This window comes from Carassius auratus, chromosome 32, assembly GCF_003368295.1.
Source record: "Carassius auratus strain Wakin chromosome 32, ASM336829v1, whole genome shotgun sequence".
Classification (NCBI taxonomy): domain Eukaryota; kingdom Metazoa; phylum Chordata; class Actinopteri; order Cypriniformes; family Cyprinidae; genus Carassius; species Carassius auratus.
Genome location: NC_039274.1, coordinates 30,780,705 through 30,795,412, shown reverse-complemented (window position 1 = coordinate 30,795,412; position 14,708 = coordinate 30,780,705). Strand labels below are relative to the sequence as shown.

Genomic DNA, 14,708 nt, shown 5'->3' with positions numbered 1-14,708 from the left:
AGAGAATGCTAGGTATTATTTTAGCAGTGGCTTGCTGCTTTATCTCCCCCAAACATAGTTTCCTCTCCGTCTGAGCACCGCTTCCTCTCCTCCTAATGTCATTAGAGTGAGTGAGTGGGAGGTTGTGTGTGTGTGAGAGAATATGCCGTTTAGTGGACTGAACGTTTGGTCTTCAGTTGTGACTTAAAATAGTGAGAGAGAGAGAGAGAGAGAGAGCTGCTGTTTGAGAGGGGAAGTGAGGGGAGTGTTTGTCTGATCATTTTTTTCCTGGACTTGGAATCTGGTCAGAGCCTCAGGCTGCCTCATCGCAGCTAAATGACCGCCAACCTTCACTCATATGAGCGTTGAAGCCGTTAGGGTCCTGATAAAGACTGGCCACTCACAGCAGACACAGACCGCAGGGTTGTCCTTTGACCCGAAACATCTACTGATGGATTAGACCTAAACTTCACCTTGAACCTGAAGCTAAACTATCTTGGATTGGATTCATCTCGGAATATTTCTCTTACACTTTGAGAACATCTGGAGTTGTCTGAAGTGGTGAGGCTAAGATATTTTGTGCTTTGCTGAAAACCTTAATTGGAGGTGAAACCAGTTTTAGTTTCAGCCTGGTTAACTGGGTTTCTGTTTCTGTTTGATCAGATCTTATTCTAGGAGACCCGATTTCAGCCATAACTGAATATTTACTTGAAGTTTCTATGTTTTGCCTTTACATAGCTGTAATTATGGAGCTTCACAACAGCTTGGGGTGTTAGGTTTAATGTTTTCGATTAAATTGTAAGTTTTATTGGATAAGGATGACTATCTATATGTTTGTTGTATAACACTGAATATTGTTCTGCATGCTTACAATAACCACACTCTGAGAACAGCCATTAAATAGCAAACGTAAGTCAGTAAAGATATCGCTATTTTTACATTAACATTCAAAAGTTTGATGTCAATACTATTTTTTAAGATTACTTTTATAAAGCAGGGATGATTAATTGATCAAAAGTTAAAGAATGTTAAAGAATATCTCAATTTCAAATAAACGTTGAGCTTCTTTGGCTTTTATTTTGCTGAGGATACCTTAGATAGAACCAAACTCCGTCATTTCAGACTCTAGTGGATGGCAGGTATGAAATTTGTCCAAATGACAAATCCAAACGTATTTCCCTTGATTCCTGTACATTTATCAAGACTGACACTGCTTTGGAGTATAGAGTCTTTTCCTCACTCTTGAGCGCTGTGGTTTCCTGAATGTGGTTTTGTTTTTGTCAGTAATTGGTACTTAGGAATATGAGGGTGATGTTATGACTTCATGTTCACTTATTTCTCTGTTCTTTGAGCAGGCGCTGTGTGCCAGTGATCCGTCCCCACTCTTGGCACCTGGCGAAGCTGTCAGAGGCACCCTGCACTACGGGCACTGGTGACCCCTCAGATGCCCCCCCGGCTATGCAGCTCCACTTCACACCTCTCAGTGTACCGTGGCACTCCGGAGGTGACAATAGGTTTGTAAACATACCTTACTCTCTATAATGATTTGTTTCTTTTTAGTACTTCAGTGTTGCAGTGTTCACTGTAACGTGCATTATACTAATAGCTTTAACAGATCTTTGTGTGTCGATGGGAGAGAGAGAGAGATAGATCTCATCGTTGAATTAGGGAATTTTGCTTCCAGCTAATTTCACAAGGAAAACAATCAGAGAGGAAGCTGGTGATCTCACATCTAATGTCAACATGTGGCTTACCGGATGCCACCGCTATTTTCAGAAGTATGACTCAGACATTCTTCAAAGATCACCAGCAAAGTGAGCAAAACACACAAGAAGAACTGCAGTACAAGACATAGCATTGACCTGAGGGACTAATCTTTAACTTTCAACTTCAACATTAATGTTTGTTTTGGGGGGGTAGACTTGTTCTTTAGATTCTTTCTGCTGAAACTGTGAAACTTAATCATAGCACTTGTAAATCAAAAAAGAAAAGCCCTACATTATTATTATTATGTTAATTTATGCTGCGTGTCTTTTTATTCTAACTGATGGAAAATGTGACATACGATATGTCTTAACTGTTGTTAGTTCTTTAAAAAAAAAAATATTATTGAATGTAGTTCTTTTTAGTTTTTTTTTTTTACTGAATAAAATAAACTAATTGTGATTTCAAAATACTTCAGTCAGTGCTATCTTGCATTATAAGTGTGGCAAGAGACACTTTGTAGACTTTCAGGAAGCTTTTGCTGCAGGAATTTTATGAACCAAATGCAAATTTAATAACAGTACTTCATAATTTGACATTGAAATTCCAAGCTGGCATTAAAAAATTTAAATTGTTTTGTTATATTTTGTAGGCAAACTTTGATATCCTTATGGTGATTGTTACATATATAACTTGGTTTGCTTCTGTTTTGTTGTGCAGTGAGCTGTCCATGCAGTGGGGCCATATCTCCAGGCACTACAGCACAGACCGCAGTAGCTCAATAGGAAGTATGGAGAGTCTGGAGAATCCTCCCAACCAGGGTTACTATGACAGTCAGCTCTCTCCCATTGATCCGGTCATATTCAACAACAAACGTGACTCCGCTTACAGCTCATTCTCAGCCAGCTCAAACACATCCGATTACACTGTCCCTGTCAAGCCTGAGGATACCAACTCTATGGACAGTCTTCTCCAGGGTTTTGGTTCTTCCTGCAGGTATCCAGACGGAAGCCAACATTGTGCCTCCAGTGGCCATGGAAGCCAGCGGGAAGAGCGTGAACACTCCAAGATACTATCTGACAGAACTAATGCCAAAGTCCGACCGTCATCCTACAGCTGCGAGGAGGAACACTGTGTGCCACCGCGGCCACCCATGAGGAAGGACAGTTTTAGGGCTACTAAAGGCCAACCAACAGATAAACGCTGTGTGTCTGCTCCTGTAGGCATTCCTAGTGTAACCAGCTGCATGGTTGAAGATCAATCTCAAATCCAGGAAGTTTTGACCGGCGATGTTTATTTGAATGGAACACGAGACATGGAGCAAGAACGTAAAGGATGCACCATTGAACCTTATTACACATTCAACTCTAAGAGAGACTCTGATGGACATAACAAGGCAACTAACCATGAGAAAAAACACTTGAAAAACTATTCAGAAACTGTGGTGGTGTCTACGCCTCCTCTTAGTCCCTTATCTCAAAGGAATATGGATGAGAACTTCAATACCCAACTCGAACCAGAACGTACTATCCAGTCAGCAATGCACAGACACAGTGCACCAGAGAAACTTCTAGCTTCTCAGCTGTGTATGATGGATTTTTCTGCCGACAAAAGTTATAATCGTGCATCTCCAACTTGTCAGTGGTCACAGTCACCTCTTTATCTGAGTGAGACTAGTCCAAATAAGACCCAGGGCCGAACAAGTAGATGTTCCACACCTGATTCAGTGGCAACTTCTGAACTTGAGGATCCCAGGTTAGAAGAGGATCCTCTTGATTCTAGACAGAATCTCTGGGGGAAGCCTATTAATGTCTCTGGAAATCCCACGGAGAATGGATTCTCCACTGCTAACTCTCAGACCAGTGATAAGAACTTTGGGTCTGTAGGTGCTGGCATGTGTGTGGACACTCACCTGAATGAGAACGGGGGAGAAGTGAGGGTAGACGATGGCAGCGTCACAAAGCAGTCACAGAAGCGGCAGCTCCGTAGCAGCAAATCGCGTCGTAGAAATGAGCGTTTTGCAACAAACCTCAGAAATGAGATCCAGAGGAAAAAGGCCCAGCTGCAGAAGAGTAGAAACCCATGCGGTGAGGAGACGGTGGAAGAAGAGGTTGCAGATCTCAACATGGAGGCAGTAGCTCCTCCAGAGTACCATCAACCCAGATCCCAAACCTTGTCAAGAACTCTTACCAGTCCTTCCACTGCCTCCTTGCAATTATCCAAACAGATGCAACAAGTTATTGAAACAACCCAAGTTGAGGAACACTCCAGATCCAGGGATGTGTGCTTCCAGGCATCTCAGCCCCAAACCCAGATCTCTCAACATGCCAGACAAATGTGTGTGCATGTGGTGGAGGAGATAGTACCTGCAGATAAACCACGACAGCGGCGATGGACACCAGAATACAAGCTTCAGCCAGAAACAGAGCCAGGTGAGAGTAAGAGAAATGAGGCTACTGGACAGATGTGGTCTGGAAAAAGGGGATTAACAAGAGGGAGGATGGGTTCCTCCAGTAGTCGTTCAGCTCGATCGGATGAGTGTGATATCCCTCCCTTTGCAGACCGCAGGAGGTTCTTTGAAGAGACTAGCAGAAAGTTGAGTCAGTCTGTAACAAACTTGTCAAGCCTGACAAGTCGAAATCAGAGACTAGAGAAGCAAAGTACACCGACCCATCCATCCTCACCTGAACCTCTTGAAATGGCCACTAACCTGGGCCGGAGGAGGTTTTCATATCAAGATGTGCCCTACGACAACTCACTGGACACTGGGACACAGTTTATGAGTACCCAACAAGACCAAGAAAAACTGAGGGAGAGGCTGATAGAGAGAGAGCAGGAGAAAGAAAGAGAGCAGGAGAGAGTCAAGGAGAAAGAGACACTTAGAGAACAAGAGAGGGAGAATGAAAGATTAAGGAAAGAGAGGGAAATGGAGCAACAACGGGTGAATGACTGGGAGGAGAGGCAAAGACTGCTTCAGAGAGAACAAGAAAGGGAATCCAGGAGAGAAACTCTTCATTCCGAACACAATATGAGTAGTGACACAGTTCCTCAGTCTTTATCTCACGACGCCTGTCAGAAACAGCCGCCCATTCCTCGGGTTCCTGCTTTTCTCCAGTCCTCTGAGCATTTCTATAGCAACACTACCACCAAGATCCAGAAGCCTTGCTCAGCGTTTCACCCAGTGACCACTCAGCTCAATCAGTATGATGACTACCATGTAAATCCACCCTACAAGGCTAGGAGCTACACCCCGACTGAAGTAAGACTGGGAATTTAGCATTGGCATTGTCTAGCTTTTCTCCAGCCCATTGAACTACTAATATAAAAATTCCAGATTTTCAGAGTACCACTATAACAAACATAAGTGTAGCATACAGCATTAGTGTTGGCTTAGTTCCACTATTTACCTGCTAATAAATAGTCTGCCATGACCTAGATTTTATTGTGCCATTGTGTTGTCATGGACCCCCCTAGGGGCCTTCTGAATCATGTTTGGGGCAAAAACATTAGGCAGCTGAATGTCTTTAGTCAAGTATATATATATATTAGGGGTGTAACGGTTCACAAAATTCACGGTTCGGTTCGATACGATACACTGATGTCACGGTTCGGTTCGGTTCGGTTCGATACGTTTTAGATACAGCAAAATGTAAAAACATCTCAACTTTTCAGAATGCCGCAAGCGCACCGCGGGTCATGTGACAAGAACCAACCAATCAGCTTCATCCTTTCCCGTAACAACGTTGAGAGCTCAGCCAAGATGAAGGATCAGCTGATCATAGTTGTATATGGATTGCAATTTTGAAATAAATTTAGTAGCAGAGCTACTGCAAGCGATTTTTAGAGCTGCAAATCCATTTATCCTTCGCTGAAATTTCCGCGTCTCATGGAGAGAGCACGTCATTGTTGCTTAGCAAAGACAGACGCCTCATGAGCGCTTCTGCCCGAGCGCTTTGGAAAGGAGGAGAAAGACGCGCTTAGCGTTTTCCATGCGTTTTTAGGCACGATATGTGAACGGCCCCTAAGGCGCTCGCTCACTCAGCACGCGCTGAAGGCTCGTTGCAAAATGTCGAATGCCTTTAACAGACCAGAAATATAAGATCCTAAAATAACCAACAGGTCTGGTGTTTGGGTTGGATTCCCTGTAAGCTATAGTGTCTAAATGCTGCAGGGATAGTTTGCTGCGTGCATGTTTCTCCTTTTTTTTCGTCTTTTCCCAGATAGTACTGACGCATATATCCCAGATATTCCCGCTGGTGTTTTTTTTTTTTTTTTGTATTCCCGCTGGTGTACCCTGTCATGTTGCAGATGCGACATACCGTTGTTTTTTTATCCACCACTCTCTTGCCATCACCATTATAGCTTAAAGGGAATCCAAAGTGCACCCAAACACCAGACCTGTTGGTTATTGGAGGATCTTCTCATTTCTAGTCTGTTAAACGCATTGGCTATTTTGCAACGAGCCTTCAGCGTGTACTGAGTGAGCGAGCGCCTGCTGAGTAGCCTACATAAACATATAAGATGGTGTTTTTTTCTTCTTCGGGAGTGTCAGGGGCGTTGCCTGTTACGTTGTTTGGGTTATTGGGCTACCTTGTTGAACGCATATCATTATATTTCTCTCTCTCTTTTTTTTTTTTTTTTTCAAATATAATTAAATACTCCAACGAACCGTTCGGTATACATAATGCGTACCGCGTACCGAACCGAAAGCGTCGTACCGAACGGTTCAATACGAATACGCGTATCGTTACACCCCTAATATATATATATATATATATATATATATATATATATATATATATATATATATATATATATATATATATATATCTTTACAACATAGAGACATTTGTTACTGAATTATTTATGCAAGTAAGCTTTCATCTTGCACTTCATCCTCGTTAATTCATAAATAAAGACTAACCTGTACATTACCTCATAATGAATAGCTTGTACATTAATACAGATGGAAATCAAACATTGCTGCTTGATTATATGAAAGAGGGTGTGATTTCCTTTTATTTACAGTTCTAGGCTCTTAAGAGCTAAGAGACAAGTTCTTACAAAATGGCTTTGTGAAGCAACTGAACCCCTTTTTTTATTTCAATTATTGTGAATGGGAGGAATTTGTGTTTTTTTTCCTAAGCATTAATTTTGAAATGCACTGAGCCATTAGGGTACTTCTGTTATCTGTAAAATATTATATTTCACTGATACTTAATACTGTTGGAATTGAATAAAGATGAAACCGTTTATTTTGTATGTGAGCTGTTATTTTTAAGACATTTGGTGTAGTGCCATGTAGATGGGAATGAGACGGTGGTTTTCAGTCTTTAGTGCAGACTTGTTTTAATATTAGCATGCAGGATATTTAGAAATCGGCTTCTTCAGAGTCCCAAAAGGCCATATTTTGGCCAGGATTTTACAAAAATAATACATTGGCTCTAATGCAACAGGAAGATTGAATATGTATTCTATCTCAAGTCACTGGTCTCAATGTTGGAGTCAATGCAAGAGTTTCATCTTAAAACTTGAATTGATATCTAACTGATCTTTGGGCCATTTTTAGTCCTTCAGTGTGTTTAGATAGACCTTTAATGTTCCTTGAGGGAAAACTCAGGTGAATTCAAGAGGGAATTTTGCTTGTTGTAGCATCAAGCCCTTGACCTCTGGGTGAGAATCAGAGATACTATTAACTGTACTACTGACTCCCCTTACAGTTGTCAGAACAATGTTTTGAACACTATCAATTATTTTGGCAGTTATCAGATATTATGCTTATGGTGTGCTTTTGAAAATCTGGGCTATTGTCACAACAGCAGTGGGAACGAAACAGAATTTGTATGGTTAATTAAGATCAAAAGCTATAAAACCCTCATAAATGCCAGGGTTGTTACATCACCTACAGTCGTTGTTTCAGATGCACCATATGCTAAAGAACAAATCAGCAGACAGTTTAAAGGTATAAAGTTCCATAAATCACCAGTGTAGTGTTTTTAACTATTTACATTGTAGCTTTTTTTTTTTTTTTAAGTAGTTTGTAATTTTTTTAGTGGTAGGTTTGGGTAAAATAAATTCTGTTCATTTTAATAAATTATATTTTATTTATTGTTAAATTTATATTTAATATTTAAATATATGCGAATATATTTTACAGGTCCATCCTGTGCAGGAACTAGCAAAAAAACTAAACCGAAATTTCAGCTTAACAGAGAGGTAAGGTTTCTGCTTTTATCTCTCAATAGATTAACTTACTGTTATTGTCATAATTTGCGTGCTTTTACTTATTTACTTATGGTTATTGACAAACCATTACTTGTAAGAAGTATAGCGTAACATATCTTATTCCGCAGGGACTACTCAAGGTGTAGGAGAGACTCCAAGTCAGTAGAGGGTGCTGCTGTTCCTAGCTTCATGGGTCAAGGTGGCAACAGAATGACCGGTGGCCGCACTGAAGAGCATCTTTTTTCACCCCTTAGAAACCGTGCTATGTCAGAAAATGACATTCGTGTGGACACAAAAGATGTTCAGAATCACACCAGCGTCCCACCAAGCAGAATGCGTGCGTCCACTCTTAGTGACCTGGATGAGAATGGAGTATGTGTAGGTGAAGTAAAGAAGAAAAAAGGGCCTCCGCCACCTCGTCCACCGCCCCCAAATTGGGATCAGTTCCACAAGAGACGGGCATCCCATCATAACCTCTTCTCCTCCCCACCACTTTATTCCTCCCCACCTCGACCACAGCCGTGCACGTCCCAGCCCTGCAGTGTGCCTGAAATGACACGTCAGCGCTCCTATAGTCTTCCTCCGAGGGAGATCTCCGAGAGCAATCACTGCTGCAGTCAGGAGTACTCTGCGGCTCCCCCCAGCCCTGCTTTTACACATCGGGCCTTTAAACCTGTAGCCCTGCCCCCAAGAGAGAGAGACACGAGGAGGGAACTTCATCAACCTTTGCCACAGCCTGAACCATGCACAAGGTGAAACATACCTTCCAACACATGTGTGACATATAAGAATTATTCATGCTATTTATGTTGATTTCATAATAGACTATTTTCTTTTTTTTAAATATTAATAATCAGTAAAAGAGTAAAATATAATATGGCAAAATATTATGGCAAACTACTAAAGTTTTTGTTTACTACATTATGATATCTAGACTTTTGAATGGTAGTAAATGAATTACATTTATGTTCTTTTTTAATAAATTCCCCTCATGTCTGCCCTATTTTAGAATACCTGTCCATAACGCTGAAGGGTCAGATGAGCCTAGAATCACACTGGTGAAGCCCATCTTTTTTGAGCATCGAGCTGAGTGGGACCGGTCCAGTCCTCATTACCCTGCACTGGGCACTACCAGGCCTCTTGAAGTCCCAGAGAAGAGTTTGTCATCTGTAGCCATGTGTCCAGAATCCTACTTCTCCATGAACAACTACCACTTGCTGCCCCATCAAGCAGGCTTCCCTGGAACAGCCCACAAAAACCAGATTATTTCCTCCCGCAGTCCCAGCATCATTGAAGATGGAAACCAGCCCCTGGAGACGGACATAGATGAGATCGGTGAGAATGAGCGGTTAGGAGAAATTGACAGGAGGGAAGGAGAGGACAGGATGGAGCTGCAGGGTTTTGCTCGACCAGTTATGGTGCTGGAAACAGACATTGACAACACGCCTGAGGAAGGGTCTCTATCAGCGAGAAACCTTAGAGGGCCGAGGGCCGCTTTTGTTGACTCAATTCTAGAGGATGATTATGGTTTATCTAGGAAAGAGCTGATAGGAGAGTTATTTCCACACAGTGTAAATACAGAGACGGGTGCAGAGGGCTGGAGAGGTGGCCACCCAATCAGTGGAGGAACGCTAGAGAGGTACAGCAATCTAATGCGATTTCAGTCTTTCTGCTTCAAAATGTGTTACTTTCCGTTTCTTTGTAATTCTTTTTTACTAGCACTTTCTGAGTGAAAATTGTTTCAGAGTAAACTGTACATGAATTTTCAGTCTATTCTATTGTGTTCAGTTCTATCAGAAAGATTGTTACAGTGTCTCCACCTTCATCCCCATTATTTTGCTTCTGAATTATTCATGACTCTTTCCTAGGTCTTCTAGACTGGGAACATCCACAGCACAAGTTTCACGATCGACCTGTTATGACACATCGGCTGACAACCCACAACTTCTTGCCAGGATTCGAGAGATCTCCGAGAGGAAAGAGGAGGAGGAAGAGCTCAATTATAAGGTGAAAGATTATGCCATGCTTTGTCCATTTATTCCTATAATATGCATTTTCAGCAGTTACTCCACTCTTCAGTGTCACATTACCTTCTAGAAATCATACTAACATGATGATTTGGTGCTCAGGTAACATTTATTTTTATATTATCAGTGTTGAAAATAGTCGTGCTGCTTAATATTTTTGTGGTAATGCAATACTTTAAAAAAAAAAGTTGAAAGTTGAAAAGAACTGCATTTATTTTAAATATAATTTTTTTTGTAACATTAAAGTGTCTTCATGTTCACTTTTGATCAATTTAATGTATCCTTACTGTTTAAAGGTATTAAGGTCATTTCTTAAAATAAATAAATAAATAAAACGTACTGACCCTAAACTTTTGAATGGTAGTGTATGTGGGTTCATACAGTATATGGCACTTCTCATATTAAATGTTTACTTTTACAGAAGCAGCTGATGGAGAGCCTTCGTAAAAAGCTGGACATCCTGCGTGAGGCACAGAGGGACCTGCAAGAGGACATTCGTGCCAACACTCAGCTGGGAGAGGAGGTGGAGAGCCTGGTGCTCGCTATCTGCAAGCCCAACGAGGTGGACAAGTTCCGAATGTTCATCGGTGACCTAGACAAGGTGACCAGTCTGCTGTTGTCTCTTTCTGGGAGGCTGATCCGAGTAGAAAGCGCCTTGGACTGTGTGGACCCAGAGACTGGCCACCACGGGAGGGTGAGGATATATATAGTCACGAAACATAATTTTTATGAATGTCCAGCGATACATTAAAAGTTGGATATATAATGCATCCAACTTCATCTGCATGCATACAGTAAATACCATAGTCAGATTAGATGCCATTTTGAAAGTGTGTATATATATATATATATATATATATATATATATATATATATATATATATATATATATATATATATATATATATATATATATATATATATATATATATACATACAGTATTGTTCAAAATAATAGCAGTACAATGTGACTAACCAGAATAATCATGGTTTTTCGTATATTTTTTTTATTGCTACGTGGCAAACAAGTTACCAGTAGGTTCAGTAGATTCTCAGAAAACAAATGAGACCCAGCATTCATGATATGCACGCTCTTAAGGCTGTGCAATTGGGCAATTAGTTGAATTAGTTGAAAGGGGTGTGTTCAAAAAAATAGCAGTGTGGCATTCAATCACTGAGGTCATCAATTTTGTGAAGAAACAGGTGTGAATCAGGTGGCCCCTATTTAAGGATGAAGCCAACACTTGTTGAACATGCATTTGAAAGCTGAGGAAAATGGGTCGTTCAAGACATTGTTCAGAAGAACAGCGTACTTTGATTAAAAAGTTGATTAGAGAGGGGAAAACCTATAAAGAGGTGCAAAAAATGATAGGCTGTTCAGCTAAAATGATCTCCAATGCCTTAAAATGGAGAGCAAAACCAGAGAGACGTGGAAGAAAACGGAAGACAACCATCAAAATGGATAGAAGAATAACCAGAATGGCAAAGGCTCAGCCAATGATCACCTCCAGGATGATCAAAGACAGTCTGGAGTTACCTGTAAGTACTGTGACAGTTAGAAGACGTCTGTGTGAAGCTAATCTATTTTCAAGAATCCCCCGCAAAGTCCCTCTGTTAAAAAAAAGGCATGTGCAGAAGAGGTTACAATTTGCCAAAGAACACATCAACTGGCCTAAAGAGAAATGGAGGAACATTTTGTGGACTGATGAGAGTAAAATTGTTCTTTTTGGGTCCAAGGGCCACAGGCAGTTTGTGAGACGACCCCCAAACTCTGAATTCAAGCCACAGTACACAGTGAAGACAGTGAAGCATGGAGGTGCAAGCATCATGATATGGGCATGTTTCTCCTACTATGGTGTTGGGCCTATTTATCGCATACCAGGGATCATGGATCAGTTTGCATATGTTAAAATACTTGAAGAGGTCATGTTGCCCTATGCTGAAGAGGACATGCCCTTGAAATGGTTGTTTCAACAAGACAATGACCCAAAACACACTAGTAAACGGGCAAAGTCTTGGTTCCAAACCAACAAAATGAATGTTATGGAGTTGCCAGCCCAATCTCCAGACCTTAATCCAATTGAGAACTTGTGGGGTGATATCAAAAATGCTGTTTCTGAAGCAAAACCAAGAAATGTGAATGAATTGTGGAATGTTGTTAAAGAATCATGGAGTGGAATAACAGCTGAGAGGTGCCACAAGTTGGTTGACTCCATGCCACACAGATGTCAAGCAGTTTTAAAAAACTGTGGTCATACAACTAAATATTAGTTTAGTGATTCACAGGATTGCTAAATCCCAGAAAAAAAAAAATGTTTGTACAAAATAGTTTTGAGTTTGTACAGTCAAAGGTAGACACTGCTATATTTTTGAACACACCCCTTTCAACTAATTGCCCAATTGCACAGCCTTAAGAGCGTGCATATCATGAATGCTGGGTCTTGTTTGTTTTCTGACAATCTACTGAACCTACTGGTAACTTGTTTGCCACGTAGCAATAAAAAATATACTAAAAACCTTGATTATTCTGGTTAGTCACATTGTACTGCTATTATTTTGAACAATACTGTATATATGTATATATATATATATATATATGTGTATATGTGTATATATATATATGTATATATATATATGTATATGGGTGTGTGTGTGTGTGTGTGTGTGCAGCAAATCTCAACGGTTTGATTGGTTGTATCATTTGCAAAATATAAACTGTAATTTTACCCAGCTCTAATCTGCGAAATATAACTATAAGGCATGAAGATATTAAGATGTCATCATCATTTTCTATAAAGCATCTTTAAAACTATGTGTATTGTAAAAAGCACTATACAAATAAATTAGACCTCGAGTTTTTATCCTTCTGCATGTTTGATTTGCTTAGCATTTTGTTCTTATTGTCTCTCGCTGTTTGTGTAATGTTATAGCTACAACTTCTGGAAAAGAAGAAGCAGCTGCTGGTGCAGATGGGAGAGGCTCAGGAGCTCAAGGAGCATGTGGACCGGCGTGAGCAGGCGGTTGGCAAGGTGCTGGAATGTTGCCTGACTCCAGAACAGATGCGTGACTACAGTCACTTTGTGAAGATGAAAGCAGCCCTACTGGTAGAGCAGAGGCAACTGGATGACAAGATCAGGCTCGGCGAGGAGCAGCTCAGGGGACTCAGAGAGAGCCTCGGCCTGGGGCTGGGGCTGGGGGTTGGGATGGGGTACGGGCAATACTGAGAAGTGCTGAATGAGTGTATCTACAACAGGATTTGAGATGGACCAAAAAAGACCTTGAACTGTGGAATGCTTTAAAGAATGGACATTACTACCAACATTACTACAACTACCACAGATGTTCAGATGTTGAGTTCAGTTCAAAAACACTACATCACTACTTGAAGTCATCTGTTAGGTCTTCAGCTGCACTAATAATCGTTCAGTAAAGTTGTTTTGTGCTTACTAATGTAACATCTGACAGCCAAAAAATGCATGTGTGCTTGTACTTCTCATTGAATACAGCAGGGGGAGTGTCCATGCACTGCTATTTATTTATTTATGTGTGTATATATTCATACACACAATATATCTCAGTAAATTAGAGGATTCTGGTTTCAAGGTCACATTGCTTTAATAATTTACATTTACGCCTCACGTTGCATGAATCCAATTTCATTCCGTTCTTTGGCATGTTAAGTGTTATTGTTCCTTAAAAAAATTGTTTTGTTAAGTATTTGTATGTTCATTGAAAACGTGTACATAGTGGATGCCGTAGTGCATCTTTAAGTCACAGAAGTTTCATTCTGTCATAACTGGAACTTTTCTTACACTAAATGGTGTGGCGTATTGTTGCAGTGTTTTCAAAAGGGGCCATTTATACTTACTTTTTATATTCAGTATGCCTTATAGTACTCACTACACTTTTCTCAGATAATTATCATTGCCAAAGATCAAATTTGTCTACATAAGGATATAAATGTGCTATGCCTGTTTTGAGGAATATGCATAAATGTCTTGAAGATCAGCCTTGCTTTACCAAAGATCTTATATTGACATGTTTTTGGCATAAGAGTTTTTGGTTAATTGAGATGCACTGTTTAACCTTTATGTATCATCTCAGATCACGGCAACTTTTGAGGCGATTGCTACTAGATTTCCTTTTCTTTGTGAGAAACTGGACATTTCTTTAGAAGGAAGGAGAATGCTGCTTTTGTTGACCATTTACTGCCTTGAAAATATTTTCTTTTTTATTGCAAAACCAGCTTGAGATGAATATTAAGGAGAAACAAATAAGAGTGAGATGAAGTTGATTTGTATGTGAAGGGCTTGTTGTACAGGAACGAGGAATGAATGTATGTATTTGGTTTCAGAATTGCAGATTCATGAGGTAAATGTGCCTTTGAGCTTATTGTTGCAGTTTTATTTTTTTTCTTCACTCTGTATAAATTTTATAGTTTATAAATAACTATAAACTACTATTGATCATTTTGTTGTACCATACGTCGTAAAAAGCATAATGCTGAAGATGAAAGAAAATACTTGGTTTATTGTTAAATTTCTGTTTGATTGAAAAGATTCATTGTATAGCGTACCATTAAAAACGATATCTTATGAGGGTTATGCCATTGTTTAACAAGTTCTTTCTGTTTTTGCTTTGTTTTTTAGAATGTTAAATTGAGACTGTTTTGTTCCAAAACTATTAAAACATTTAGCTAATTTACGTCAAAAAGATAAAAGTGCATATGTACTTTTAAAAATACATTGTCAGCATACCGACTGTGACCTGTGA

General features: G+C 40.0%; 1 protein-coding gene across 2 annotated transcripts in view; it reads left to right on the top strand.

Moving 5' to 3' along the window:
- The window catches only part of LOC113052098 (protein Shroom4-like), a 42,764-nt gene extending 28,225 nt beyond the window's left edge, over positions 1-14,539 (top strand). Inside the window, exons 1-9 of one of the 2 annotated variants that reach the window (XM_026216419.1) lie at positions 196-540; positions 1,335-1,493; positions 2,404-4,942; positions 7,841-7,899; positions 8,037-8,660; positions 8,918-9,547; positions 9,777-9,915; positions 10,357-10,629; positions 12,866-14,539. In XM_026216419.1, coding sequence (XP_026072204.1) covers positions 1,438-1,493; positions 2,404-4,942; positions 7,841-7,899; positions 8,037-8,660; positions 8,918-9,547; positions 9,777-9,915; positions 10,357-10,629; positions 12,866-13,159 — 4,614 coding nt within the window. In that variant the 5' untranslated portion in view covers positions 196-540; positions 1,335-1,437 and the 3' untranslated portion in view covers positions 13,160-14,539. Of the gene's footprint in view, positions 1-195; positions 541-1,334; positions 1,494-2,403; positions 4,943-7,840; positions 7,900-8,036; positions 8,661-8,917; positions 9,548-9,776; positions 9,916-10,356; positions 10,630-12,865 lie in introns of those variants that run through there. The other variant, XM_026216418.1, reaches the window with a different exon arrangement.
- The last annotated feature ends 169 nt before the right edge of the window (positions 14,540-14,708 follow it).